Here is a 26,918-nt window from a genome sequence, read left to right on the forward strand (position 1 = left end):
TCTCTATTCATCATTCAAGATTTTGAAAGAAAAACAAAAGGGAAAGAACACAAGATGAAATTGGTGGACACCACTGGATAACAGAGCAAACACTGAACCATGGCTGCCCTTACACTCTTCTGGTTAATCCTTGTTAGCTCTTGAGAGCTGAGGAATGCAAGCTTCCCTTTTCTTTGAACACAGCTACCTCTCAGCTTGCAAGTCTGAAGGTTTCCATAGTTGTCCACCTAAAGTACACCCTGGTAAATCCAAAGCCAAATTATACAAGGATGTCACTGATAGTTCAAGATCCCAGTTTTCATTAGATATTGTCAGCCATCTTAGAAGAAATACATCAAGACATGGCTACTGTAGCACAAAGAGAAAGGCGCCCGACTTCCCAATGGTGATAAGGGAACCCATGCCTTACCATGAAGAGCAAGCGCAAAGGTCCAAAGAGTGAAGAGAGCTGCACATCCATCTTGGTGTATACATGTCTACGATGATTCTGATATTCTCTATCCAGTCACTTTGCTAGATCCTTATTGGAAGGAACAAGTACTGTTTAAGGTCACACTGTGCATAGAACATCTTACCCAAATTTTAAAAACTGTATAAACTGTAGGGCACATTTATACAGGTAAGACTAGGGCTCCATATACGTACACATATATTCTTAACTTAGCATGTGGACACGTATTTTCAAGCTCTGACAAGTGAGGGCTCAGAGTCATAAGGAGCCAGTAACAATGAACTCAGAAAAAAACAAAACAATGAAATCAGAAACAATAAAACACTGGTTTCTAAACACCACTCTTCAAGGAATTAAGAGAGGGGTGGAAAAATAAAAGACAAGCCCAGAAAGAGAATCTTGTGGTACTAAGCGGTTTTTTAAAAGAGAGAGAGAGAGAGAGAGAGAGAGAGAGAGAGAGAGAGAGAGAGAGAGAGAGAGCGCTCAAAAATAAACAGTGTAGTGAGAGCATATCAGTGAGACTTGGAAGCTATTTTGAGTGATTTGAGCAAAAATCAACAGTGTAGGTTTGATTATGACTCAAAGTATGAAATAAATGTATACCCGTCCAGACCACTATAAATTGTTGAATAAGTAAATAGGAGAGTGAAAAAGGAAAAAATGTATTTGTGAAAGCTTTTCAAATAGTCAAGGTAGAGCATTCTAAAAGGTGACTTAAACCCTCTGCTCTTCATCCCTTAGGATTTTACAGGATTTATTCACTACCTGTAAAATCAAAGACAAGAAGGGAGGTCAAGGAGCCTGATGAACTGAGGGTGGCGAGATGGTTCAGCAGCTAAGAGCATTGGTTGTTTTTCCAGAGGACCTGGATTCAATTCCCAGTACCCATACAGTAGCTCACAACCCTATCTACTCAGGTCCCATGGGTTCCAACACCTTCTTCTTACCTCTGCGGGCACTAGGCATGTATGTAGTACACAAACTGTGTACATTCAGCCAACGTACCCAAACACATTAAATAAATAAAATTTTAAAAGAAATGTTTTCTGTTTAAAAAAATAAATGTAATAAATTCTACCTCAGTCATATGCCCACAGTCGACATTATCACAGATGTCATACTGGTAGCATACATACATGTCATACTGACAGCATACATATATGTCATACTGACAGCACACATATATGTCATACTGGTATCATATACATCAAAAGAGGTACTCCATCATGCCATTGTATCCCAAACCCATATCCCCAACATTATGAGGAAACACAGAAAAACATCTCACTTGATGGAAATTCTACACAACTACCATGACGTCTCAAAACATTCGAAAGTACTTAAAACGAGGGAAAATGAGATACCCTAGCAGACCACAGGAGGCTAAGGAGATACGGTGACTGGATGGTACACGGCATCCTAGACAGAATACTGGAATAGGAACATTAGTGGTAAAATTGAGTGGGGTTCAAATGAAGACCAGAGTCTGGTCAATAATAATGCGCCCTTATCTGTCTCATGGTGTTGCTGATGGCACCATTTGGGGCGGGAGAATCAAGGGTTGGGCTGCAGTGAATGCTGGGATAGGCCTCTTTGAGCTCAGCTCCTGTACTGATCACATGGAAGGTAATCCCGTGCGGGGATACAAAGACCACTAATGAGGAAAGGAGTGGGCTGCTGAGGGGCTGAACTTTTGTCTACTCCATTGGATAAAGACTAGGGGTGAAGTTGTACTTTGGCTGTGAACCTGATAGAAAAGCATGAAGTGAGCTTTGCTGGGAGGTGCTGTCGACACCTTTGCCACTCACGGAAGGAACTGGATGAAAGCAAAGGCAGCTCGATGCTTTCCTTTCCTTAAATAAACTGCTTGGCCGTGTCGACGGTTTTAATGCAAAATGCAAGTTCCTGCCCAAGCATCGTCTTCTAACACCCAACTCTACCAGGTCTATCAAAAAAGGCTCTTAGAGCTTGCAGGGACTAAACCACTACCCAAAGACTATACATGGACTGACCCTGGTCTCCAACCTCATAGGTAGCAATGAATATCCTAGTAAGATCACCAGTGGAAGGGGAAGCCCTGGGTCCTGCCAAGACTGAACCCCCAGTGAACTAGATTGTTGGGGGGAGGGTGGTAATGGGGGGAAGATGGGGAGGGGAACACCCATCGAGAAGGGGAGGGGGAGGGGCTAGGGGGATGTTGGCCCAGAAACAGGAAAAGGGAATAACATTCAAAATGTAAATAAGAAATACCCAATTTAATAAAGATGGGGGGGAAAGGTTCTTAGAAACCGGCAGCCCGCCTGTGTGCACTTTCTTCATGAGGGTGTTTTTACAGTTTAGCAATGAGTTCGTTGAGAGTGACTTGGTCATGTACTTTCTGACTGTCAAGAAAGTCCAAGTCCCTTCTGATGTTGCTGCTCAGAAGTTCTCAGACTGCCGTGCACTCTGTCTCTCCAGGTACCTCCAGATCATCAGTGAGTCGATGCAAGCCAGGACCCAACTGCCCCAGCTCACACAGCAGCATCAGCAGGCAACTGTCCCCTCTGTCGGTCACGGAAGATTCGGCCGCTCCTATTCTTGAGCTGCAGAGCAGAGGATCCTCCGGGGTTTGTGGTCGAAGAGTGGAGAGACAGAACAGATCAGGTACGTTGGTGAGCTCCTCTTCAGCAGCAGTGCGTCTTAGCCTACTAAACAGCCAGGGAAGACACTGCCTTAGGCACGGAAGGCAGAAAGCTTTTGGGTACTATTAGGGATAGATTGTATCATGGAAAACCAAAAATCTATCACTGAAAAACTTAGAGCATAGTCATCTCTAACTCCAATACCATCTTCGATGAAATGTACAAGGTAGCTCATTTTCTCATCCTTGGGTGCCAAACCCCAGGACCTTTTGACTCAGCTCTGGGATTCAGGGATAACATTCTGTGTCCAGTCTAAAGAAAATAAAAAAAAAATCATCAAAATCAGACCGTGCTTTTGCTCTTGCCAGGACTACTGGTCCCTGGCACCAATCCAGTTTCCCCAAGTTCCTGGGTAGCACTTAACTGATGAGCACTTTCTGATCATGTAAACCTTCAGCCTTTCCTCACACCCACCTGACCACTCGCCAACTCTTGGGTTACTGGTTGCTAGGTGAATCTAAGCCATGTCCATGGGCTTCCCAGCAAAGTATAACTTTCTAGATGCACCCGGATTCATCACTGCAGCTAGAAACCCTGAGTTTTTAGTCTTAGATACATTTTTTCCTATCTCAAAGGATGCTCTAAAGCCAGAAGTTCATATTCATTTTGATCTTCTCGTCAAACGACCAGACCTCTCCCTTACCAGAAAGAAAAAAGAAAAACTGGGTTCTAAGTAACACTTCCCTCTCCATATAAGAGATTTTTTTTTCACTACTTTCCAACATTGCTCGATCTTCCTGGCTAGTGTGTCCCCCTCCTTGTCAGATACTCTAGTTGGATCCCTCCATGCTCAGCCCCTCTGTACCTCCTCTGCCTGCAATTCCCAAAGCCACTTCCATCTGACCCTTCAGCTTGGCTTTGCCAAAAATCTCTTTCAAATTTCAAACAGCATTAGAGACAACAGCAGAACATACCACTCACAGTAACGGACCAGTTAAAGAAGACGAGCAAAGCAGAATGTGAAGAAACTGTTTTTAATGGACAAAAGTGACAGTGTGTGAGACGTAGTGGGGACGGTGATGAGGAAAAAGGAGGCAGGAATGACTTACGAGTAGATTTTTTTGTGTGAATGTGCACTCAGAAGAGAGGCACCCAGAGTTATACTGACTTGCAGAGCCTTTCACTCCAGCCTCGGGTCTTTTTGTCTGTAGGTTCGTGTTTCTTTGCTGGACTCCTGGCACAAGAGTCTCTCATTCTAACATTTTTTTTTTTGGTTCTTTTTTTCGGAGCTGGGGACCGAACCCAGGGCCTTGCGCTTCCTAGGTAAGCGCTCTACCACTGAGCTAAATCCCCAGCCCCCCTAACATTTTTATTTATCTTCCTTTTCCCTTCTCCTCTCTGCATAAATCCCAGGACATTCACAGCACTGTTATTGAGAGCAGATAATATCTGCTCGTAGTCAAGGGAGCTGGCTAAGCCCTGTTTCCTGCCTCCCTTCAGTGTCTCTGCATTAGGGAGCTTTCTCCTGGCCATGTTCGTTTCTCTTCTCTATGCAACCCTGTCTCTGTATCAAATGGCTCTTGTCATCTTGTGTCATGTGTGTTCCACCAGACTGTAACTCAGGTTTTTACCATGAATCCCTGAGACCCAAGGAGAGAGTCAGATCTAAGAGTGTCCAAAGAGTTTATTGAATAAATAAATCAGAGAATGGCAGTTTTCACTGGCTGTTGCTCAAGACCCTAAGAATGCAATACTACTTATAAGACTAAGAAGTTCCAAAGGGAGTGCTGGGTTCACGTTTATTTTCCAAAGTGAAGAAGTCATTCTCAAAGAGCGTGATTTGAAAGCCTTAGCCCCAGTAAAGGTTGTGGCCCCAAGGGGATGGAAGGGAATCAGGTGTTGCTTCATCAAGCAGTGGGAACGTGTTCAGGCAGGTTCTGGAAAGGCTGAGTGAGAAAAGCCCTACCTGTCACTATTTCCACTACAAGTACAGACCTTGAGCCTGAGCTAAGGTCCTAGGAACAGAGGAAAATCTTGCAGAGAATTCTGTGTCCCTGCAGGATGCTGCCATGCAGGATCTCAGCTAGGAGACTGTCCTCCTTCTTAGTCCCTGAGAGGTACATGAATTCATTTCTAACTTACTTTTTCTATCACAAGGAAGAGCAGTGATAAAACTATACACTCCAGAGAGTTTTGACTACTTTAGTGTGAAAACTGCTACTAGATTGTCAAACAAAGCCTACTGTGTTTCCTGACACACATTGAACAATAATTTGTTGCAAGTTGGAAAATGACTTTCTGCTCTTGGGACACACTGATTTCGGTTTAAGAGTCATTCGGCGCCAGTTTTAAAAGATGTCCATAGAATATAAAAACAAGTATTTACTTCTGACGGTTTTTCATGTTGATGGATACAGGGCTACTTTGACTCCATGAATCTCATCCCCCAACATAGGCTGAAAGGCTTTATCTATTGGAGAGTTTCTGTCTTAATGACAGAGAGAAAGAGGAAGAGATCTGATAGAGCCTTGGATACCCCTTAGAGCTTCTGCTAGGGGAGCAGCAAACCCCGAATACGCTCCTGTGAATTAGCTGAAGCACACCATAGGTCTTTAGAAGCTGAGTTGTAGAATATTCTTAAAGGCAAAGCACGCCTACAGTGTAACAGTCACCCCATGCACAAGCATCTTATACCTACTGGGTGGGGTCCAGATCCACACTGGATGCAGCAAAACCAAGTCCATAGAAAGAATTAGTTGGGGGTGGGGTGCTATAAGTGGCTTAGCAGTTAAGAGCACTGGCTGCTCTTGCAGAAGACTTGGATTCAATTCCTAGCATCCACATGGTGATTTGTAACGTTGTAACTCCAGTTCTGGGGGATCAGACACCCTCTTAGAGTCTTCACCAGCACCGCATACACATGGTACACAGACATCACCCTTATGCAATAAAATATTTCAAACACTTCATACTTATAAAACTAAGCAAAATCTCAAAAAAAAATATAAAAAGAAAAGGAAAAGGAAAAACTGAGGGGAATCATTGTTCTTTTCTGATGGTAGCACCAAAAGGACAAACTCTAGCATGGTAATCAGACTTGTAGTTACACACATCTTCTTAAAGGAGCCGACACATCTGACTGCTCCTCCACATCTGTATTCCTCTCCTGTTTTCAGGGGATGATGGGGCACAGAATCACCCTGAGAGCAGCCGCCAAGAAAATGGACTCAAGGCGCGCTGTCTGTCCTGCACGTCTCTGGTTCTGAAGACCGTCTGGGGACTCTTGATCATCCTGTCAGTGTCGTCATCTTGGGTTGGAACCACACAGATTGTAAAAATCACTTACAAGAACTTTTACTGTCCCTTTTTCATGACATGGTTTTCAACAAACTGGAACATTATGTTTTTCCCAGTCTATTATTCCGGCCATCTAGCCACGGCTCAAGAAAAGCAGTCGCCAATGAAAAAGTTCAGGTAGGTTCCATGTTCGATGACTTATGGATGTTTCGAAACATGTTTTATGTAAATGCGCAAGTTCTCAACTCTTTGGGATATAAATTGAGTTTGCTGTGGAAATAAAGAAGGGAGAGCGATGGTTGGTAGCGAATGGGAAGAAGCAGGATCAGTCTCCTTACCTTGTGTCCCTTACTTAGGTCACCACCATCATCATGGTAAAAAAAAAAAAAACACCTATTAATACAGATGGTGTTAATATTCCCACCTTAACCCAAGATTGAAACAAATTCCAAAAGGCTGAAATTCTGGCCTGAGGTTAGCAGTGTATAATAGAACCCTGATTTATATTATTATTTAATTTGTCTCTGAAGGTCATGTGTTCAAACTGTCCTAAACTCTGGAGGGAAAAATCTGTATTAATAAAATTAATTGCTATTACACAAACGCTTGCTTAATTTTTCCAGCACTCTGGTGCCTTAACAGATGAAATTCTCTTGCTTGTTGAGATGGAAAGCTGAGCACTGAGTAGCCTAAAGAGAAGCCAATTTCTCTTGGTGGGAGCACGTGGGCCTTGTGGCCCTGTGTGTTGTTGGGTTGTAGTGGTAGTTAGCCTAGTTGTCTAATGCTTCTGGTATTTGTTCAGTAGTAAGTCAGGTCTCCTCTAGGAGGGCTCAGTAACTTGACAGGACTAATGTCAGTCTTTGTGCAGCACTAGTGGAAGGCAAAAGCAATGTTTGGGTCATGGTTTTTTTGGTTTTTTTTTTTTATTTTGGGGTTTTTTTTTTTTTTGGTTGGTTTGTTGGTTAGTTGGTTGGTTTGGGGGTTTTTGTGTGGGGGAGGGCTACATCAGGTAAAGTGCTTACCTTACAAACAGGAGGATCTGAGTTCTGTCCCTGAACAAAGAAGAAAAGGGGAAAACATCTAAGCATGGTTGAGAGTGTTTGTTATCCAAGCACTGGGGAAATGGAGGACAAGAGGAGCCTAGCCTCTCTGGTGAGCTCCAGGCCAATGAAAGACCTTGTCACAAAAATAAGGTAGAAGGTGACTGGGGAATGACAGCCAAAATTGTCTTCTTGCCTCTACACACACACACACACACACACACACACACACCACAGTTTCTAGAAAGGGAAAATCCAGAGTAGAAAAACAACCTCTGCAAGAACCATGCTCATTCCTGTGTCCTCAGGAGATCACAGCTCCTGATCCTCACCAGAGTGACAAGGAACGTGTCACACAGGAGTGCAAATAATCCCTCTTCGTTTCCCTGTGCTCAACCAGAAAGAGATGATTATTACGATCGGGACATTCTGAAATTAGTTTTTAAACACTTCCACTTCTTGCCACCTATCTGGAAGTGAGAGGGAATGGTGAAATCACACTGAGAGCTAGTCCTCTATGTGACCATCAATGTTTAATTTAAAGAAACAAGAAGAGGGCTGGAGAGGTGGACCAGTGGTTGACTGTGTGTGTTGATCTTGAAGAGGACCTGGGTTTGGTCCCCGGAACTCGCATGGTGACTTACAGACATCCATAGCTTCACTTCCAGGGGATCTGATGCCTTCTTTTGACCTCCTCAGGTACCAGGGACACACATGGTGTACAAATGTACATGCGCTCAAAATAACCATACACATAAAATAAAATTTTAAAAATCTAAATTTTGATTAGAGAAAACGAAAAGAAGCTAAAACAATAAACATTGCTTTTTTAAAAAAAAATAATAAGGGGGTTGGGGATTTAGCTCAGTGGTAGAGCGCTTGCCTAGCAAGCACAAGGCCCTGGGTTCGGTCCCCAGCTCCGAAAAAAAGAAAAGAAAAATAAATAAATAAGTAAATAAATAAATAAATAAATAAATAAATAAATAAATAAATTCCCCATAACTGCGTACCAGATAGCATGCTGACCATGCTCTCCCCCAAAGCAATTAAAAACAATTAAAACTGTGTAAAGGAGGGAGTGCAGTGTAAGAGCACCGTAAAGCAAGCCACGCTACTTTGTTTGGGATAACATATTTACAGCTGACTGAGACAAGGCTTGGGCAATGAGCTGCATCCCCTCCACATCCCCTGCGTCCGACTAACTCTGAGTTTGAAGACTCTGTACCTTGACAAGGTGCCTCCACCTGCCAGCAAAGGTAAAGCGATGCTGGCAGTGTCTGAAACTGAATCAAAAGGCTCTTACTCTGAAGCAGAGAGCACTGTCTGTGCGAGGACTGTTCTCTAGTGAGAACAATGAGAACAAAACATGGTCAGAAAACTCTTGGGTCTTTGATCTCTTTTCCCTGCAGACTCATTAACAGCGTCTGCTAAGAAGGGGCTCCTAAGTCTTCAGGCCTGAACAGGAGGACGTGAGTTAGTGTGGAAGTCTGAAAGCAGAGTTTCCCACTGCACAAGATCCCTCACTATTTTTCTCCTGAGCAGCATGGAAGAATTTCATGGGTTTTTTTTTTCCTTATCGCTAACATCAAAAGAATTTTCAATAAAGTGTCGAACCTAGGTAATGAGATGTGTCCCCTTAGGAATGGACTTGGATGAATCTGTTGTTTCCATTAAATACTGCCAGAACTCCAGGACCCCGAGTGCATTTGAAATTCACAGAGAAAACATTATTTGCTATAGCTTTAATAAAGATGCTTCATTAACGGGAAAAAATCTCTAGAAAGAATGAGTCGGAGTCAAATACAGCAGTCTCTGATGGAATGCACTTAAAGTATCATTCAGTATACAGAAAGCGCTCACTTGGCATGCAGAAAGTGCTTAATAACTAATAACGGATACTATACAGGGGAGCACAATTAATTTATTATTATTTCCCCAGCCTGGCTTCATTCCAAGCTTTGCCACCCGTCAATGCCTCTTATCCAGATACTCAGCTCCCATGATCCCAAGGAGAGGCACACTGCTCAATGCCCCTTAGTAAACATCCATTCTTTGAGTGTTCACAGTTCTCAGTACCTAAGGCTTCCATCGCATAGTGTTTTACATGGGTCACTTAGAATTTGGATAGAGAAGGAATTAGAGGAAGACTTCTAATGTCTGCAACACAGTTACGTACGGGGAGGGAGTCAGCAGTGAGAGGGACGGGTAGAAAGGGGAATCAGGAAAGACTGAGTAGCTGGGGCATGTGACCAGCTTAGATGAGAACAACCTATGCTAGTTATCAACTTTGGTGGCCACTTTGCCCGTGGTTCTCTCTCTCCATCCCTAGAGAACCATGTTCCTTCCCTGCCCCACAGGCTTGACTTGAGATTCTCATCTGGTGACTGTGGTCTCTAAGTAATAACCATCACAGAGCCAGGAATGAGAAGAGAGAAACCGTTTAATAAATGTTTTTCTTCATGTGTTTTGGTAAATGTGTATTTACTGGTTGTGGATAAAATAATAAGTCAGGGACTCTGGACTCCTTCTTGCTTTCTGACCAGGCAGAAGCCCCTTGCGTCTGAGCAAACCTTGCATCTGAGGCAGTGTGCAAACCTTCTGTACAAGGTTGCCTCTTACTATGGCCAGGGGCCACAGGGCTGCAAAGGGTCTTTAGTTTGTGTGTGTGTGTGTGTGTGTGTGTGTGTGTGTGTGTGTGTGTGTGTGTGTGTGTGTGTGATACGTGAGACTTCTATGTGCTTTACCTAAGACTGGTCTTTATTGATTCCTTTCGATGAAGTTGTGTCTCTGTCGAGTTAAAACTTCCCTTTGGGAAATATCATCTTCCTTTAGTAAAACTCCTGATTTGAGGGTCTATCTCTCATGAAATCCAACTCACAGGACAGGATTCGTGCACGTCAAAGGTTCAGTGTGTGTGTGTGTGCGCACATGTGTGTGTGTGTGTGTGTGTGTGTGTGTGGCTGTGTGTGTGTGTAACACAGTTTTGACCTTTCTGAATCCCCAGCATCCTTAGCTGCTTGAATTCAAGCAGTTTACCTAGTGACCTAGTGACTCGCCATTTCCAGCTCAACTCCCTGTTCTTACAGCCCTTGTCACTCTTTGATCCCAGAGTCTCCGGGATGGACGGGAGGCCACTTCCTTTGTAGAAATCACTTGGACTTAGTGTATGTTAAATGCTTTCAGGACAGTGATCTGATTTCAGTAAAAGCCAAACTACTGATTTGTACTGTCCAGAGTCATAAAAATGCATTCTCCTATAAATATGTCCAAGTCTTAGCAAAGTGTTGCTTTGAACAAGATATTTATACTCCTTTTAAAAATATCATGCTGGCAAATGACTGTCTAGTAAATACTATGTGTTCATGTTTGTGATGGCAATTAAAGTAAACAGCCAAAGGGCGTCTTTTCAGCCCACAGAAACACAGGCAGTCACCACACCACTGCTGTTACTGTCTGAATATTTCTTATTAAAGTGGACCCAAAAGATGAGTAGCCAATAAATCGAACAAATCAAAGATTTCATTGAAGGAAGCGACTATTTCCGTGTTCTAGGTTCTGACTGGACCGTGCTTACTGAGCATAAAGTACATTTTGAGCCTCATGCTTACTTTTTAGGGTCATCACAGAAGTGTCCTTTGTTCTTCTGCCTTAAGAAAACTAACAGAACTTTGTCACTGGATAGAGACTTTAGAAAGAAGCAATGACCCAGAAATAACTAAATCCCAAAGTGTGTGAGGCCTCACGGACGCACAAAAGCTCCCCGTTCACAGGATTCTGGGAGCCGTCTGCAGTCCACTTACATACACTACAGCAGCCATCTTGGTCCTGTCACCTTTGCGCGTGGGAAGCTTCAAGCTTTGTCAGTAGCTAGAGACTTTGGTGACTGCCCATGTTGGAGTTTCTCCAGCTTTTCTGAGTACCTTCATAGGCAGCAGAGTGGCCGGTCAACTCAGAAGAATATGATGAGGAGAGGGTCCTGCTCTGTGTGGAGCAGCTGTGGGCTCTTTCCAAGGACCTCCCGATGTAACTTCCTGAAGTAGACAGGTGACAAACCTAGGCTCAGCACATTCCAGAGATGCTTGATGGACCCCAGTGTTTGTGCCCTCGCCTAACAATGGCCATGACAAGTCAATCAGTCAGGACAGGTCTGCAATGGTACCTGTGTATTGACCTCTTTTTCTTTCCTAGGGAATGCAGTCGGATCTTTGGTGAAGATGGCCTGACACTGAAGCTCTTCCTTAAAAGAACTGCTCCCTTTTCTATTCTGTGGACTTTGACAAATTACCTGTATTTACTGGCTTTAAAGAAGCTGACAGCCACTGACGTCTCTGCTCTGTTCTGTTGCAACAAAGCCTTTGTCTTCTTGCTGTCCTGGATTGTGCTGAAGGACAGGTTCATGGGAGTACGGGTAAATGGCACACTCAATTCCATGCGCGGTGCCTCCCTGCTTCCTAAATCTTATCACCGCACTGCTGTTTCGTGGAGTTTCTCTAAAGCTTTCCCCACTGATTCTGAGTACAAATTGCAACGTGAAGATGTGTGTTAGGAAAGCCCAGTAGGGGCAGCATCGTGAGGGGAGAAAGGGCTGTTTCTGCTGGGGAGTCAGTTGATTGCAACAGTAGGTACTGAACCAGCCTGAGAAATTGAGTTCCTATTTTAGAATTAACTTGTAGAATTATTGTCGTGTTCATCCCTTGCCCTCAGCAAAGAAGGGTCTGAGAGAATAAGCCACAGTAAAGATTGTGATTTTTCTCGTGTCAATCCACATATTTTGGAACAACCCCCAGCCTGCCCTTACCCAGATGGATTTAATTAATATCAGTGTAAGTAGATAAAGATTGCCAAACAGTAATTAAAGTCACTGGTAACGGCACAATGCTATTAAAAGTGGCTATCTAGCTAGTGTGACTAATCTAGGAATGGAAAGAAAAGCAACAACTTGTACTTTGGGGCGCAAATCCTTAACTGAACTATGTTAAACATGTACAGAACACCTCGGTTTTGAGTTTATTCCTTTTAGTACTAGCATGGCTTTTTAAATAAATATATGTGATCTTTTGATATAATTATTATCTAATACATATAATTTTTGTGTGATTAATCCATGTTAGAAACGGATTTCTCAGGAACTGTGTGGATTTCAGGAGCTGGAAATGCCCTGACCATATCAAGGCAACAATGCTTTATGAGGAAAAACCACAGGAAGGACTTTTTTTATGAAGTCTTAAGATCCAAGCACTTTATTCTTCTCTAGAAGAGCTGTCTAAGATTGGGTTTAAAGTGTATCTCTCTACCCAAATCTTGTTCTTGTTGACAATATGTCTAGGTCCTTGCCTCATTCCTAATGCTGAAATTGACATCTATAAGGAGAGAACATGTCTGAGAGCCACTGACTAAAAGGCAATTCTTTTTCAAAGAAAACTAAGAGCTGGGTACACGAATGAAGCCTGTAGTAGCAGTCTCTCAGAAGGCTGAAGTGGAAGGAAGACTTGAGACCAGGAATTCAAGCCCAGTCTTAGAGATAGAAAAACTCTATCTGTTTAGAGAAGAAAATAAGCACGTGGTTACAGAAACTCCGAATGAGTTTGAGAGACACTGCTCAGAGATTCAGAGTGGAAGCTTGACCTGAACAGTCAAAAACTAGATTTAATAAGAAATAAAATAATAAACTTCCTTTGCCATTTTCCTTTCTTTGCTTCTTTCTATCATGTGCATACTCCGTTGTATATACCCTTATGTTTGACACCCAAAGAGAAGGAAAGATGCTTCACACGGTGGTGATATAGTAAACAGCCTATATTCTGGATCACAAATGGATAACATTCCTGTCATAGATTAATCACTGTGAGTCGCTTGTTAATACCTAGACTCCTGATTGAAGTACAGCTGAAGGGAAAAATTAGGAGCCATCATTTTATTTTTCTACTATAAAGTCATGTCATCCAATTTATTGGTAATCCATGATGTGTTAAAAACAATCTCTTTTAGATTTCTTTGGGAGTAGTTTTTTACAGGTCATTTATATTTATCCCATGGAAATTTGTAAAGTCGGCACTTCTGAAAATATTACAAAGCCATAATCTACCTCTTGCAGCCTTGAATGTGGCTGTTTTCCTACCTCTGAGGTCCCATACACTTAACTATATTTCTTAAAATCGCTCCACTAAAAAGTGCCTGTCTGGTTTGTATGAGACCCTGGGCTCTGTCACCAGCACCACAGATGCAAAGAACACAGACGGGAATGCCTTTCTGGCTGAGAGATTCCCTCCTTGTCACTGGTGCCTGTATTCCAACAAGAATTAGCTACTAGACTAGAAATTTTAATATAAAGCCTTTCTTTGATAGCTTGATCCACTCTTATATTTTGTATCATTGTTTCAATCGTTTCATTTTCAAATTAGTGAAATGGAGAAATTTTAGCAAATTGTTGGTTGGAGAATGCTTGAATAGATTCCAAGTTTTTGTAGCAGATAGATATAGGGAATGAGTTTATGTTTCTTGAACATTTGCTCCTGTGACAACCAAAAATCTCCCCCATTGTGTTACTCCCAAAGAGCTTGCATCACATAGTATGACTCTTTCGAAGACTTTCTAAGAGCCCCTGACTGGAGAACATCAACTGCACTGACTCTTTCCTAATCTGTACTTTGAATTAAACTGGCCCACGATGGCCCAGACATAGGATGCTAGAGTTGAGCTGCTACTGGGGTGTGTTAATCCTGAACATTCCGAGAAGATTCAAGACGACCTGTAGTTTACGTCTGTTTCTGGTAGCTGCCAGTCCATACACACAGCAGACTCACAGGAGCCTTGATGCTTCCCAGGGGCAGGCACAGAGGGTTAACTGTAGGCTCCTTCTCATTAGGCCCCTCTTGGCAGAGCAAAGCCTTATGAATGGAGCCAAGAAAGGAGAAAGCAAAATTCTGATCACTGTCAGATTTGATTCTCACAAGGCCTACATCCTTAATCATTAACTCAGTGTGCCCTGTGTCTGTCCACACAGTTGTCAGTCCTTCTTTCTGGGACATTTCCCCCTCTTTCCTACCCAGGTCTTCTTGTGATCTCGCTTTTAGGTAGATTTTATACAAATAGTTGTTATAAAAATAGTCACGGAGGGATTAGAAATTCAGGGGTGTAGTACCCTTAATGTTCTATGGACTTCTTGCCTCTACTTGATAGCTATAGATCCCCACACTTCTTTCTATTTATCACCTTTCATCTCTTGTTCAATTTATGGTTCAGAACAAAAGCGACAGTTCTTTACATAATTTTAAATATAATGTAGAGAAGCTTAAGGATTCTGTGGTTTCTTGAAAATAGGCCCACCTAAATCCACCCAAACGCTGAATTCATACAGCTCTCAATGGCCAAGTTCTTAATTGGTGCCTCAGTCTCAACCATGGACATATAGCCCTGAGTTTGAGGGCCGTCATTGTCAACAATGTAGTTTAATACCTTTATTCTAGGATGTCTTCTTGGCTTTGGGAATCAGAGATTCACTGTGAACCAGTGACGTTCTTCCACACTCACCAATTACAGAAAGCAGAATTGGCCTCAAGGAAGCGTGTTAAGGCTATCATCTCTTTTTTAGGTCTGTAAAGACCATATAGGAAGTTTGGAGCAAAAGAGTGGATTAAAGTTTCCTTTCAATGACTTGGATCCTAACATGAATGATACTGCTAGGCAGAAAATAATTCCGGAAACCATTTTCGAATAGGAAATAGAGTATTTGATAATTTCAGGAGAATCATATCCTTGTGGTTTTTGAAGACCTACACAGAAAAAAAAGAAATATAAAGATACAAACACACACACACACACACACACACACACACACACACACACACACACACACACAGAGCCACAATTGACTTGCTTCTCTAGACTTCAATGGGTTTTTGAAAGGTAAAGGAAGCCTGATTCTCCTGTAAGACTACAGATGGTGTTGAATATGTCAAGCATTTGGGCTTTAGGAACAGGCTGCACATAGTCCTTTACAAATGCCCCATAAAAGTTAATGCCAAGTGCCCTCTGAAGGACAGAAGGTAGCTAGGTGGCTCAGAGGATGTGTCACTTGGCTGGCATGCTGGGAAAATGCGATAACTGAATCCATTTCCTGGGGTACTCAACTGAAGTAGCTGCACCCGATATAAGAGAACAGAGAGCTTTGGGAAGTTACAGATGGCAGCACGGTCAGTTTTGTGGTCACAGTGTTGGCTAACATTCTCACACAAAATGACATTCGGAGGAGGAGGATGGTTTCACTTGCCTTACTTAGGTACTTGTAGTTGGTTAGGAAACTGGATCTGGAATAATCCGTCAGAAGAAGCTTTCAGAAGCCAAACTGGTAGCCCCACCCGACGCTTCATATTTTTGGCAAAGGAGGGTCTCATGGGAGGTAGAGTTTCCCAGTTTTCCTTGGTAGTCGCAATATTAATGAGCATGTAGGAGAGCTTGATTATGATGCAGGCTTCTGAGGGAGCATGACCAGTGTGCTAAGTACTGTCCTTCTCTGTTTCCACTGAATGAGTGGCCAAGCCTTTGAAGGCTGATTCTAAAAATATGTGTGGCTTAGATTTGTGCTTAGGGCATTTGTTATATGAATCTGTGGTGTATTTACTCTTTGAAGTTTAAGGCAGTGGTGCTACGCCAAGCACGGCCATCCTAGGGTCATCCAAACGAATGCTCCAAATAGACTTTCCATCCAACACATTCCCGCATGTTCAAGATGAGCTGAGATCTGTTCCTCAACTTCTAGATGTGTCCATCAGAAATATAGAAAACTTCCTCAAATGTACAATAAAGACTTTGTCTATTCGGATTATTGTAAATTTTAAATGGAAACATTTATCTCCTGGCTAGGAATACACTGTATGTCTTATAAGTCATTGCCTTTCCTATGGGTAAGAGTTTTCCTAATACCTCCTAATACTCAGATTTCCATGCTTTTGGAACTTAACTAAGTGTTATCTGGTCCCCTAATGGGAAAACCACTTCTCCCCATGCAAGCAATTGAAATAGAGCTGGAGTAATTGCTGTGTCGATTCAAATAGTTCGGGCGAATATTTTCACAAACTCTTGAAGAGGCTTGTTATGACTATAATTTCCAATTGCTTTAAGATTATGTCATCTTTAGCCATATCCGAGTCTTGTCTGGAGAAAACATCTATAGTGATCTCTTTGTGCACACCTTTTTTCATTTCCTGCTAGTGTGGAAAGGGAGGAACCCCCACCTGTACTTGTCCTGAAAATATTATACCATCTGTCCACCAGTTCCTGGACAAGGGTTGTTTTGGGTTTTGTTTTGTTTTGTTTTGTTTTGTTGTTTTTGTTGTTTTTGTTTGTCAGGGATCAGTGTTTGTTTTTCTACTTCCCTTTATCCAGAATTATAAATAACACACAGTGTCCTAAATACCGATGTCACCTCATAAACACAACTAATCATTCCCAACTTCATTAGGATTAACACGGTTTTATTAACACTGCTTGAAGTATTTATATAATTACTCGATCAAAAAATAGAATTGGAAGTTGGCCAGCAACTTTTTTTAAATATCTTTAATCTTCCGAGATCAGTGTTCCGAGAGAACCTTTTCTACATATGAACATGTTAGGTAACAAAGATGATTTAAACACAAAATCAAATCAGAATGCGGTTGACCAATATGCCTTTTCATTTCTCAGAAATGAGACTGCCCACAGTGGTTGCAATGTTTTGCTGAATGATAAATCCTCAGTCATAGCAAATGATTGCCTTCCAGAATTCTCAGCAACAGAGAGCTCCATCGTGGGTTTACTTATATTATTACTATTATTTCTTACTTGTAAAACTTCCTAGCACCTTCCACTGTGTGCCTTAAATCCTACACACACACACACACACACACACACACACACACACTGGTGGCAGATAACACTAAGAATGCACACCTGGCAGTGCCAAGTAGTCAACATTTGCTCATCTCCCTAGTAACTTGTTATGAAGGCAAATCTATTTCTGCTGACACATAAGTTCTGTTTCCCAGGGATTCCTGCTGGGTTTTGTACTTAAATGTAGAACCATTCTGGGGCCACCACGCTCTTGTCACTGATGGTCATTAACAAACACGTCGTTGGGTTCTATGCCAAGAGGAGCACACTCTAATCACCCCTCAGGTCTTTACTCATACCTTGTTATCCTAAGTAATGCCCTAGTAGCACCCAAAACGGCCTGGAATGTCCCAGGTGTATCAGAGCTAGCTTCAGAGGCACTGGCTTTGAAATGCTCAGAACTGAATCTTCCTACAGCTAAATCTCCTACGGGTTCTCATCTTGAATTTAAAGTCAGTGAGGAAATGCCATCCTCCCGATTGCAAGGTCCTTGTCTTACTGCTTGCTGTAACTTTGAAGTGCTTTCCAATGGAGCAAGTGCAGGGAAATTGATGAAGCAGACGCAAGACAGCAGGTCACACAGAGTGAGCTCTTGAGCATACCAGTGTCGTACCTCATTACAACAAATCACTACAGCCTTGGTTAAGTTATTACCATTTCTATTTGTAAAGACGAAGAATGCTCTAGCAAGGTAATACAATAAAGCATAATTAAATGGAATTCTTTTTCTGTGGTTTATCTTTTTTGGAAACGAATGAATTTGCATGTAGAGCCAGGTAGAAGAGGACTCACAGGACATCCCAAACGACTGGTGCTGATCTAGCTTGCTCCTTCCTCTCTGTGTTGCTGGGAGGTCTTGCTGCCCTTCATCAAGGGTTTTCCTCTCAGCCCTATCAAAATTACATCTCCCTAAACAAGTCTTGGTGATGTGTTTAGAGATGCACGTTGACCCAAGGAAGTGGTTAAAATATGTGCAGAATTGTCTGAAAATACAGATGTATACATGAAAATACTTAGATGTAGTTTCCTGGTAAATCCATTTCACCAACAAGGATATTAATCTCAAGGAAAACAAACAAAACAAATCCTAAGTTGTTCGTCATTAATCAACATAGCTTTTTATATTGCACGCCTGTGGCATGAGCAGACCTGTCTCTTTTGATACTTTTGACTGACCCTTCCATATATATATATATATATATATATATATATATATATATATATATATATATATGTTTTACTCTTTTTCTTCTCCCTGCCACAGAAGTTTCCCTTCCCTGCTCTCTCCCAGTCCCTCCCCACTTCCCCCTTCTCAAGACTAAGTCCTCCCCCACTCCTCCTCCTTCTCCTTCTTCTCCTCCATTTCCCTTCATAAAAGAACAGGCCTCCCAGAGATATCAAGCAAACACAGCATATCAAGTTACAATAAGACTAGGCACAGAACCTCATATTAAGGCTGGATGAGGCAACCCAGTAGGAGGGAAGACATCCTAAGAGCCAGCAAGAGTCAGAGACAGCCCCTGCTCCCACTGTTAGGAGTCACACAATAACACCAAGCTATACTTCCATATCATATATGCAGGGCTACTTTGCAGGAGGCATATATGTCAGACCCATACAGGCTCCCTGGTTGTCACTTTAGGTTCTGTGGGCTCCTATGGTCCCTGGTTAGTTGACTCTGTTGACCATGTAGGAGCCAGAGGGGTCAAGGACATTACAAGGATACTGACCCTTCTTAAATGTAAACACCGATGAAGGAGGAGGTAATCAGCCTTAAGGAAGAATGTAGTAGCTTTCATGGGGCTCAAATGGCTTGATCTGGGATATGAAAGCATAACTTTTTCTTGTTTCCTTCCATTCTGTTTGACAGATCGTCGCAGCAATAATGGCAATTACCGGCATCGTCATGATGGCATACGCGGATAATTTCCATGCTGATTCCATCATCGGTGTGGCATTTGCTGTGGGCTCAGCCTCCACATCTGCACTGTATAAGGTAGGTCTGTACCTTCCGCTACAGTCAGCTGTCACTCATAGCTTAGGATTAAGCAACAAAATCAAGAAGTGCAAGGAAAATTTTAGAAAAATACAGGCATGTTAAATAATCGTGTGCCCTTTTTTAAATAGTTGTGTGGTAGGGCATCTGACGGAAAATTTCATCCTGTTGTCATGTCCTTACATGCCATAGTTCCTTGTACTTTCTGGAAGAGAGAACTGAAGCTTTGAAAGATTACATAACTCTCCAAGGCCTTAGTAAGGTAGCCATGGTTACAACCTCGGCCTGGAGCCAGCACTGCCCCCAGTTATCAGGCAGTTACAGCACAAAATGTAAAGAAAGCAACTCCTCCCCTCTTGATTTTTTTCATTTGAGTATATGGTAATTATTTTAGCACCATAGAGGTATTAAAATAATAACCTATCATTTGAGAGTGTGATGTTTCCTATATAAGGAACCCACACTGTATGGAGCCCGAGCCATTAGCAAAATGAAGACACTCTCTACTCTGCTGTGTGTACTTGGTGCAATTTCTCCCCTGGATTCCCTGTCATCCAAGAAAATGTCACTGGGGTCACCACACATAACTTCAGAAGCCAGGTCTTAGACGGCAAATCTAAAAGGTTATTTTCCCAAAGTTCAACTTCTTTAAACGATAACTTTCTGATGTATTTAAAGGGCAATTCCAATTTCACCTCTTCTAGAGTTTCAATAAAATGAAAAGCAAGGATGGAACAAACTCTGAAAGATAGAAACAGCCTTCTGTGTCCTTCCTGGAGGCTTGCCTATTCACCACCACTGCGGCCCATACACACACAGTCTGATTCCATATTGATATATTTGGGAGAGAGAGTCCCACTAATTCTGTGTGACAAGCTTGACAAGTGTTTATTCATTTACCATGAGTGCCTAGCCCACCTCATAGAAGCACTACTAAAATGGTTGACAGGACCAAAGACCAGCAAGATTAAGTCTTCTAAGAGAAAAACTAACACATTCATGAAGTTACAAGTCAAAGTAGTACTGGAAAATGCCTCAAAAACAGGAAGGCTGTTATAGAGAAAGAACTCTCCTGATCAGACAACAAAATGCACTCATTCTGAGAGTGGTAATGGTTATTAACATACAAAAAATCATATCTGAACCCTAATTCCAGGCAGACACAATCTGCAGGTGCATTTGGTAATACTTGTCAGTAGGTTAGCAAGGGAAAAGGGGGTTAAAAAGCCAAGAATACAAACCATGTCTGGCTTCCTCCTTCTGCCCATTCTGTGAGTTCGTTATCCCTTCATGTCTACCTATCTTCTGCCTCTACACGTGGGCTTATAACCCAGAAAAAGAGATTATATTTCATCTAGAGAGTAACACAGTTACTTACGAAGTTCTTATGAAGGCATCTTAAGCTCAGGGAGGAGAGTGCTGACAAACCTAAGGCCTCAGTATTTGTCTTAGCAATCTAATAACACTTAGTTCTCGGCATCTGTCATAGTAAGGATGCAAAGAATCCCATGGTTGCAAGGAAGAATTAGTTGACGGCATATCAACACTATATTTGTGTGGACTCATAGAACCTTCATTTATCCTTCACCTTGTGCCCACCTTAATGATTTTGTTGTCATAGTGTTGAGTATACCTAAAGACTTATAACACTACAAGAAATAACAGCTCCTATACGTTTCATGACAGCTCCTATCCGTTGTGACCAATGTAGGGCCTTTTTAATTCTTTGTTGTCCTAGCCCATTTAGGAACATAGAGGGAGCAGGGCGAGACGACACAGAGCCTAAACTCTAGGCCAGTAAATTTAGTTGAATTCACTTTTGTCCTACAGCAAAGACTCTCAAGAGATTCTCTCCTTTCCAGGTTCTGTTTAAGATGTTTCTGGGCAGTGCCAACTTCGGTGAAGCTGCACACTTTGTCTCTACCTTGGGGTTCTTCAACTTGATCTTTATCTCCTTCACTCCCATCATCCTGTATTTCACCAAGGTGGAGCACTGGTCCTCCTTTGCTGCACTGCCCTGGGGCTGTCTCTGTGGGATGGCAGGACTATGGCTAGGTAAGTGGCCATACCCTGTGCCTGTCATTCTCCATGTCACTTGATCTTCCACTTGAACAGATGGTCCTAGTGGGATGACCCCACTTGCTGCTCTTGTGCTCCACAGATCCAGACTACATTGGTTATGGCCATTGGATGTGTGGACAATTCTTGGTAGACTCTTGCATGATTATCTCATAGCTAGCCATCATAGAGTGCTTGCTGAGAATTAAACTCTCCAGTTGGAAGCTCAGGTCACTCTGTCCACCACTGGCCTTTAGGTAGCCTCATCTAGTCTTCATGGTGTGATGTGTGACTTACTGTGCTTCTTATGTACATAGTATGACAGGCAGAAGTGATCATGGATGAGGCATTAAAATACTCAAAGTAGCCAGAGCCCTGGGATCAGCTGAGATGGATATGAAGAAAAGAAGGGAAGAGGAGGCAAGGAGAGAGGAGGGGAGGGGAGAGGACAACATTCAAGAGAGACAAGAAGATCATGAAGAAGTCGGAAAACCACATTGCAGAGGCTGGGTTTATAATCTACTTTATCTTAGAGATGAATATGGCAGGCTCACACCTGCATGTTGAACAGCCCACTCTTCAGAGTATGGAGAATCCACCAGGAATCCCCTTCCAGGAGATAAAAAACACAGCATGTACTGAGCTTAGTGTGCCTGGCTAAGCAGAATGTGCCCATTTGTAGGCCAAATAAAAAACATCTGGAGTCTTTCCTTAGGCGTCCTAGAACTCTGGATCCCACTTTCCAGATGTTCGTCTACCCATACTTGATGTAAGAGGACCCAGTTTCTCCTCCTCAGCCATAGAAAACAGCAAACCCCAGCTCCCAGTGCTTACTCTGAATTACCCAGCTTCATTCTGCTTCTTGCGTAGACTGCCTGGTGTCAATCACTCTTTTGTTCCACATTTACCCAGTGCACTCGCCCTGCAGGGCCAGCTTTGCCCTTCTCCCGACCTTCTAAGCTAACATAACACTGGAAACAGTAGCAACACTGCAGCTCCAAGAGAAAAAATGCCCTGATTCCAGCAAGATCATCGATTGGCTCGTCTTTTTCCACTTCAGCCTAGATCCCTCAGGGAAGGTCCTTAAACTGAAAACATTCAAGAGAAAGATCAAGCTTTAATTGTTGGTCCCTGAAGTTCCGCTTCCCAAACCCAAAACTGGATGGTTATCATCTCGCATTACCTCTATGTTGAGTGAAAATCAATAGCATATTTGGAAGTTGGTCTTGTGGCCATAAGATCAAAGTATGCTAATTAAAAGTGCTCAGATTGTTTCCTGGCCAGAACCAGAGTAGTTGGAGCCAATCGTAATCAGGATGTCACTTCCTCTTGGCCACTTCTGTGTGCATGGAATTTGTGCCTCCTGCAAAGTAGCCCTCCACCAATGAGAGTCACTGACACATCTAAAGTAAGCCATGTCAGGCTGGGCTACCCATGGCAGTGAGACCCAAGTTTCTCTAAGCAGCATGTTTCCTCAGTCCGTCAGGCAGGGTGCCAGCTGACTCTGCAGCTGCCCCATCAAGGCCACCAATGCACACCAGAACCCATTGTGCCCAAGCAGAGCTGTGACAAATTAGAGAGACAGCCTCTTCCCTGTGCTATGTTCTCCAGGATTTGGGGAGCCAGTGTTTTTATTCCCACCCCTCTCTTCTCTATGGGAATGGCGTGTGATTTAGCTGGGACTAGTCTGAGTGGCAGAGCTCATAGGCAAATACCAGTGTGTGCTCTGAACGCCACATCGCCTGCAGTTATGGCTGCGACCTGCCCTCCAGGGAGTTATCTTTGTCTGCATACGGGTCAGTCTCAAATATTTATCTGATATATCTGAGTTGCATTTAAACTCGGGTTGGATCCCATGCTCTGAAGAACACATTGAATTAGGAATTATTTTCCTTGGGTTATCAAAGACTATTCAGAATCATCTAAAGAACTAAGGAAAATAGACAATGCATTTCATGGAAACCACCTGGGTTTTTGTTGAGGAAGGAAGGCTCGGTTTTGAAGCATCACTCCATTCTCTCAGTCTGCCAAAATGCACTCCAATCAATAAAATGACAAATGAGGGATTCAGCAGCATTTCGATGCATTCAGTAAATTCCTAACTTGTTGGAATTTTCCCTATTTGACTCCATGAGATTAAGAAAAGATTCAAAGTGCTGGAATATTCGTTCACATTGAGTTTTGCCACAGCAAAGGAACATTTACAAACTTAGGAAGGCTCCTGTCTTAATTGCTGATGCCATATGCTTGTGAGTCTTGAAGGGTTAAACCCATTGCCTCCAATTACAAGGAACAAATGACTCTGGATAACTAAGTTGATGAGTTTAATTATAAGTGACAACAGAAATATATACATCCTCATTGAAATAGTTCTAGAACCTTCTTTGAGTCTAGAATCTTCAGAAATATGGGTAACATGCTTCAGTCACGTTCAAAGAGACCATCTCAGATTAAAGGACCTTTTGTTCTTATGAATACTCATCTCTACAACCTCTAAAAAGTTTAATTTAACTCTATCAAACTGATAATCTATAATTTATAAATATTAGAAAAGTATAATTTGGGCAATTTTGAATGGAGTTGGATGATTATTTTAAATAATGATCTTTTAACTAAAGGAGTCCAGACATTAATGAAAGAGCATCAGCTTACTCTGGCAGTTTATTCTGTGGGCCTGACCTCTGCTGACCTCTGCACAATCAGGGTGGGAAAACGGTTCCCAGACTCCAGTGAACTACACTTTATTTGTCCAAGTGACCTTGAAAGAAGGGGAGGATGCAGGATCACAGGATCTGCTCTCCTCGGACAGACCTTACCTTAGACAGTAGCACCAGAGCCTGTAAATTGCCCAGTGTGTAGCTTAAATAGCAAAGTAAGCAAGAAAGAAGCATTGAAACTCAATCAGTCCCCAGTTTTCAGCCTCTGGCTAGCCCCAGACTGCCCTTCCAGCCTAACATGTGGTATGGAAGATTGATGACTTCACCTCTCCATACACCTCCGTCAGCCAGCTGGCAAGAGCTCAGGCAGAGAGGCACAGGAAGACCAAAGAACTTAACTGACCTAAGCAAGTCATCCGTTACCAAAATGAGAAGATTAATTGAACAAAGATGCAGACCCTTGAGAAAGCATGTTTAGCAAAGGTGTTGGTCCTTGTGTATTGAGAGACCAGTGCACCAACCCCTTCATCCCGTGCCCTCTCTTTTTTTCCAGCATTCAACATCCTGGTAAACGTTGGAGTGGTCCTGACATATCCAATCCTCATCTCCATTGGAACAGTACTCAGTGTCCCTGGAAACGCAGGTACTGGTAAATATGGTCCATTTGTTTGCTTTATGCTCTGATTTGTTTCTTCTAACAATCGAGAATTACGTCCTTTCCCTTGGAAGTTCTTTTTAAATATCACGAGGTCCCAAACAACGGAGTGTGCAGCGGATTTAAAATCTGCAGCTACAAAGGCACTGTTTTACTTGGATGTGCTTTTAGAATTAAATACCAAATGTATCATTTGGGTTTCATGTGATTTCCCTGACAACCTAATTTTGTGGTATTTTTAGAGGATGTCCTATAGAAACAAAAGGCATTAGAGCACACGACTCTGAAGTCATCAGTAATGAAAATACAGGCATAATACCGAGTGCTGGCTCCCCATCAGATGATCCTTGGGGAGCTGTGGAAACTTCTGGGGGGAGAGGGGACTGAGCAGGTGACCCTCTAGGAAAAGCAATTTGCCTCACTTCAAGGATAAGAGGAAAAGCTATTAATATTTTTCTGGGAAGTTTCTAGTGAAACCAGTCATGGAAATTAGTCCTCTGAGTGACAGTTCAGCCATTTCTACTTTAAAATTCTGTGATCCCAACTCTCAAGTAATCATTTCTTTTTTTTCCCAAGTAATCATTTCTTTTTTTTCCCCTTCAAAACAGTTAGCCAGTGTTTATTGACCATTTACCGTGTGATCAGCAGCACTGTGTACAAGAAAAGAAATTAATTACTGTTTCCTTAAGATAGTTACGGATAAGTTTAGAAAAGACAGTAGGCATACACAAAACAGCTAGGACCTCTACAAAGAAGTTTATTATTAGGTGTAAAATTGTGTGAGATAAAGTCCAAGGGCTATACGATGTTCAGAGAAAAACAAAATCAGAGAGAACTGGAGTTGTCAAGGAAGTTCATTTATTCATCCACAGATTCATCTGCTCAACAAATAACTTCCAATGGCTTAGCATACATCAGCCACCAAGCTAACACTGGTGACAGATCCTGAATAAGGCAGAGTTTCCACATCAAGACCATGAAAGCAGCACAGAGTGGGAAACCAGAGGAACTGAATAATTCTAACACAGGAAAAACAATTAACTTCAGATGTGCACACAGAATGCACAGAGGGCTTGTAGGTGTGGCGCCCTTTAAACGCTTATGTGCAGAGAGGGCTGAAGGACAGCTTAGCTAAATTGAGTGGGATGCAAGGAAAGAAAAGGATCTCCTGAGGGGGAGGGACAGGGAGTTGGGGGGGAATGGGTCACACCACATTGTGAGTATACTAAACTCACTTCATAAAGTTGCTAATTTAAAATTATATGAATTTCTCCTCAATCAATCCCTAAAAACCAACAGCACTTATAAAAGATCAAGAAAGAAACAGGTCTGAGTCGTTAAAAACAAAACAAAACAGCAGTGGCCCAGTGTGTTTGAAGACAGATGAAGGCAATCCGCCATGGGAAAGTAAGTGCTTAGTGAGAAAACCGAAGAGGTTCGTAAGTCCAATTCCTCTTAGCGGAGCCCTGAAGAGCAAGTGTGATTTACAGCAAAGGAACGGGAAGGGAACAGAGATAGTGATGGAGAATAATTATGGTGTTTGCAAGTCTTGAGATGTAGCCCTGCTTTTCAGAGAGGCTCAACACTCCTAGGGTTTGACCGGTGTGATATTTTCCTTCCCTAGCTGTGGATCTCCTGAAGCAAGAGGTGATATTCAATGTGGTCCGCCTGGCTGCCACCATCATCATCTGTATCGGGTTTCTTCTGATGCTACTGCCGGAGGAGTGGGATGAAATTACTCTGAGATTTATCAACAGCCTGAAGGAGAAGAAGAGCGAGGAGCATGTGGAAGACCTGACAGATGTGAGCGTGCACCTGAGGAGCAGAAGCAGGGTCAACGGGACAGTGTCCCTACCGCTGGCTTGAAGAGAAACGACCCCTGGATGCACGTGTGTGTATATTCTGTGAATATAAAATTTTCTCACTACCTGTACATTCAAATGACACTATCAACTCCGAGTTTAAATAAACCATATGTGAAATATCACCAAGAATAAAAGTTTACATTTATATGCATATCAAGGAACTGATGTAAATAATCATAATAAAATTTTTTACTAAAATGTGTTTCCCTCGTTTTGTTGGTTCCATTTGAAAGCAGAGCACTCCACAATTCACACAAGTTCCTAAAAATATGAGGTCAAGTCGTTGACATCTCCTTAAGTGTAACTGAGAAGTTTTCACGAAGAATTAGTTGTCAAATAGAAAAACCTATGAAAATAATATATCTTTTACACTTACTTCAGCCTTGAAGCTGAAAGCTGAAAGCTAGG

General features: G+C 42.4%; 1 protein-coding gene across 2 annotated transcripts in view; it reads left to right on the plus strand.

Moving 5' to 3' along the window:
- The window catches only part of Slc35f4 (solute carrier family 35 member F4), a 247,347-nt gene extending 220,635 nt beyond the window's left edge, over window positions 1-26,712 (plus strand). The window contains exons 2-8 of one of the 2 annotated variants that reach the window (XM_032918269.1): window positions 2,909-3,094; window positions 6,249-6,546; window positions 11,598-11,817; window positions 19,150-19,275; window positions 21,138-21,330; window positions 24,544-24,633; window positions 26,270-26,712. In XM_032918269.1, coding sequence (XP_032774160.1) covers window positions 2,909-3,094; window positions 6,249-6,546; window positions 11,598-11,817; window positions 19,150-19,275; window positions 21,138-21,330; window positions 24,544-24,633; window positions 26,270-26,511 — 1,355 coding nt within the window. In that variant the 3' untranslated portion in view covers window positions 26,512-26,712. Of the gene's footprint in view, window positions 1-2,908; window positions 3,095-6,248; window positions 6,547-11,597; window positions 11,818-19,149; window positions 19,276-21,137; window positions 21,331-24,543; window positions 24,634-26,269 lie in introns of those variants that run through there. The other variant, XM_032918268.1, reaches the window with a different exon arrangement.
- The last annotated feature ends 206 nt before the right edge of the window (window positions 26,713-26,918 follow it).

The sequence above is a fragment of the Rattus rattus genome, chromosome 12 (genome assembly GCF_011064425.1).
Source record: "Rattus rattus isolate New Zealand chromosome 12, Rrattus_CSIRO_v1, whole genome shotgun sequence".
Lineage (NCBI taxonomy): Eukaryota > Metazoa > Chordata > Mammalia > Rodentia > Muridae > Rattus > Rattus rattus.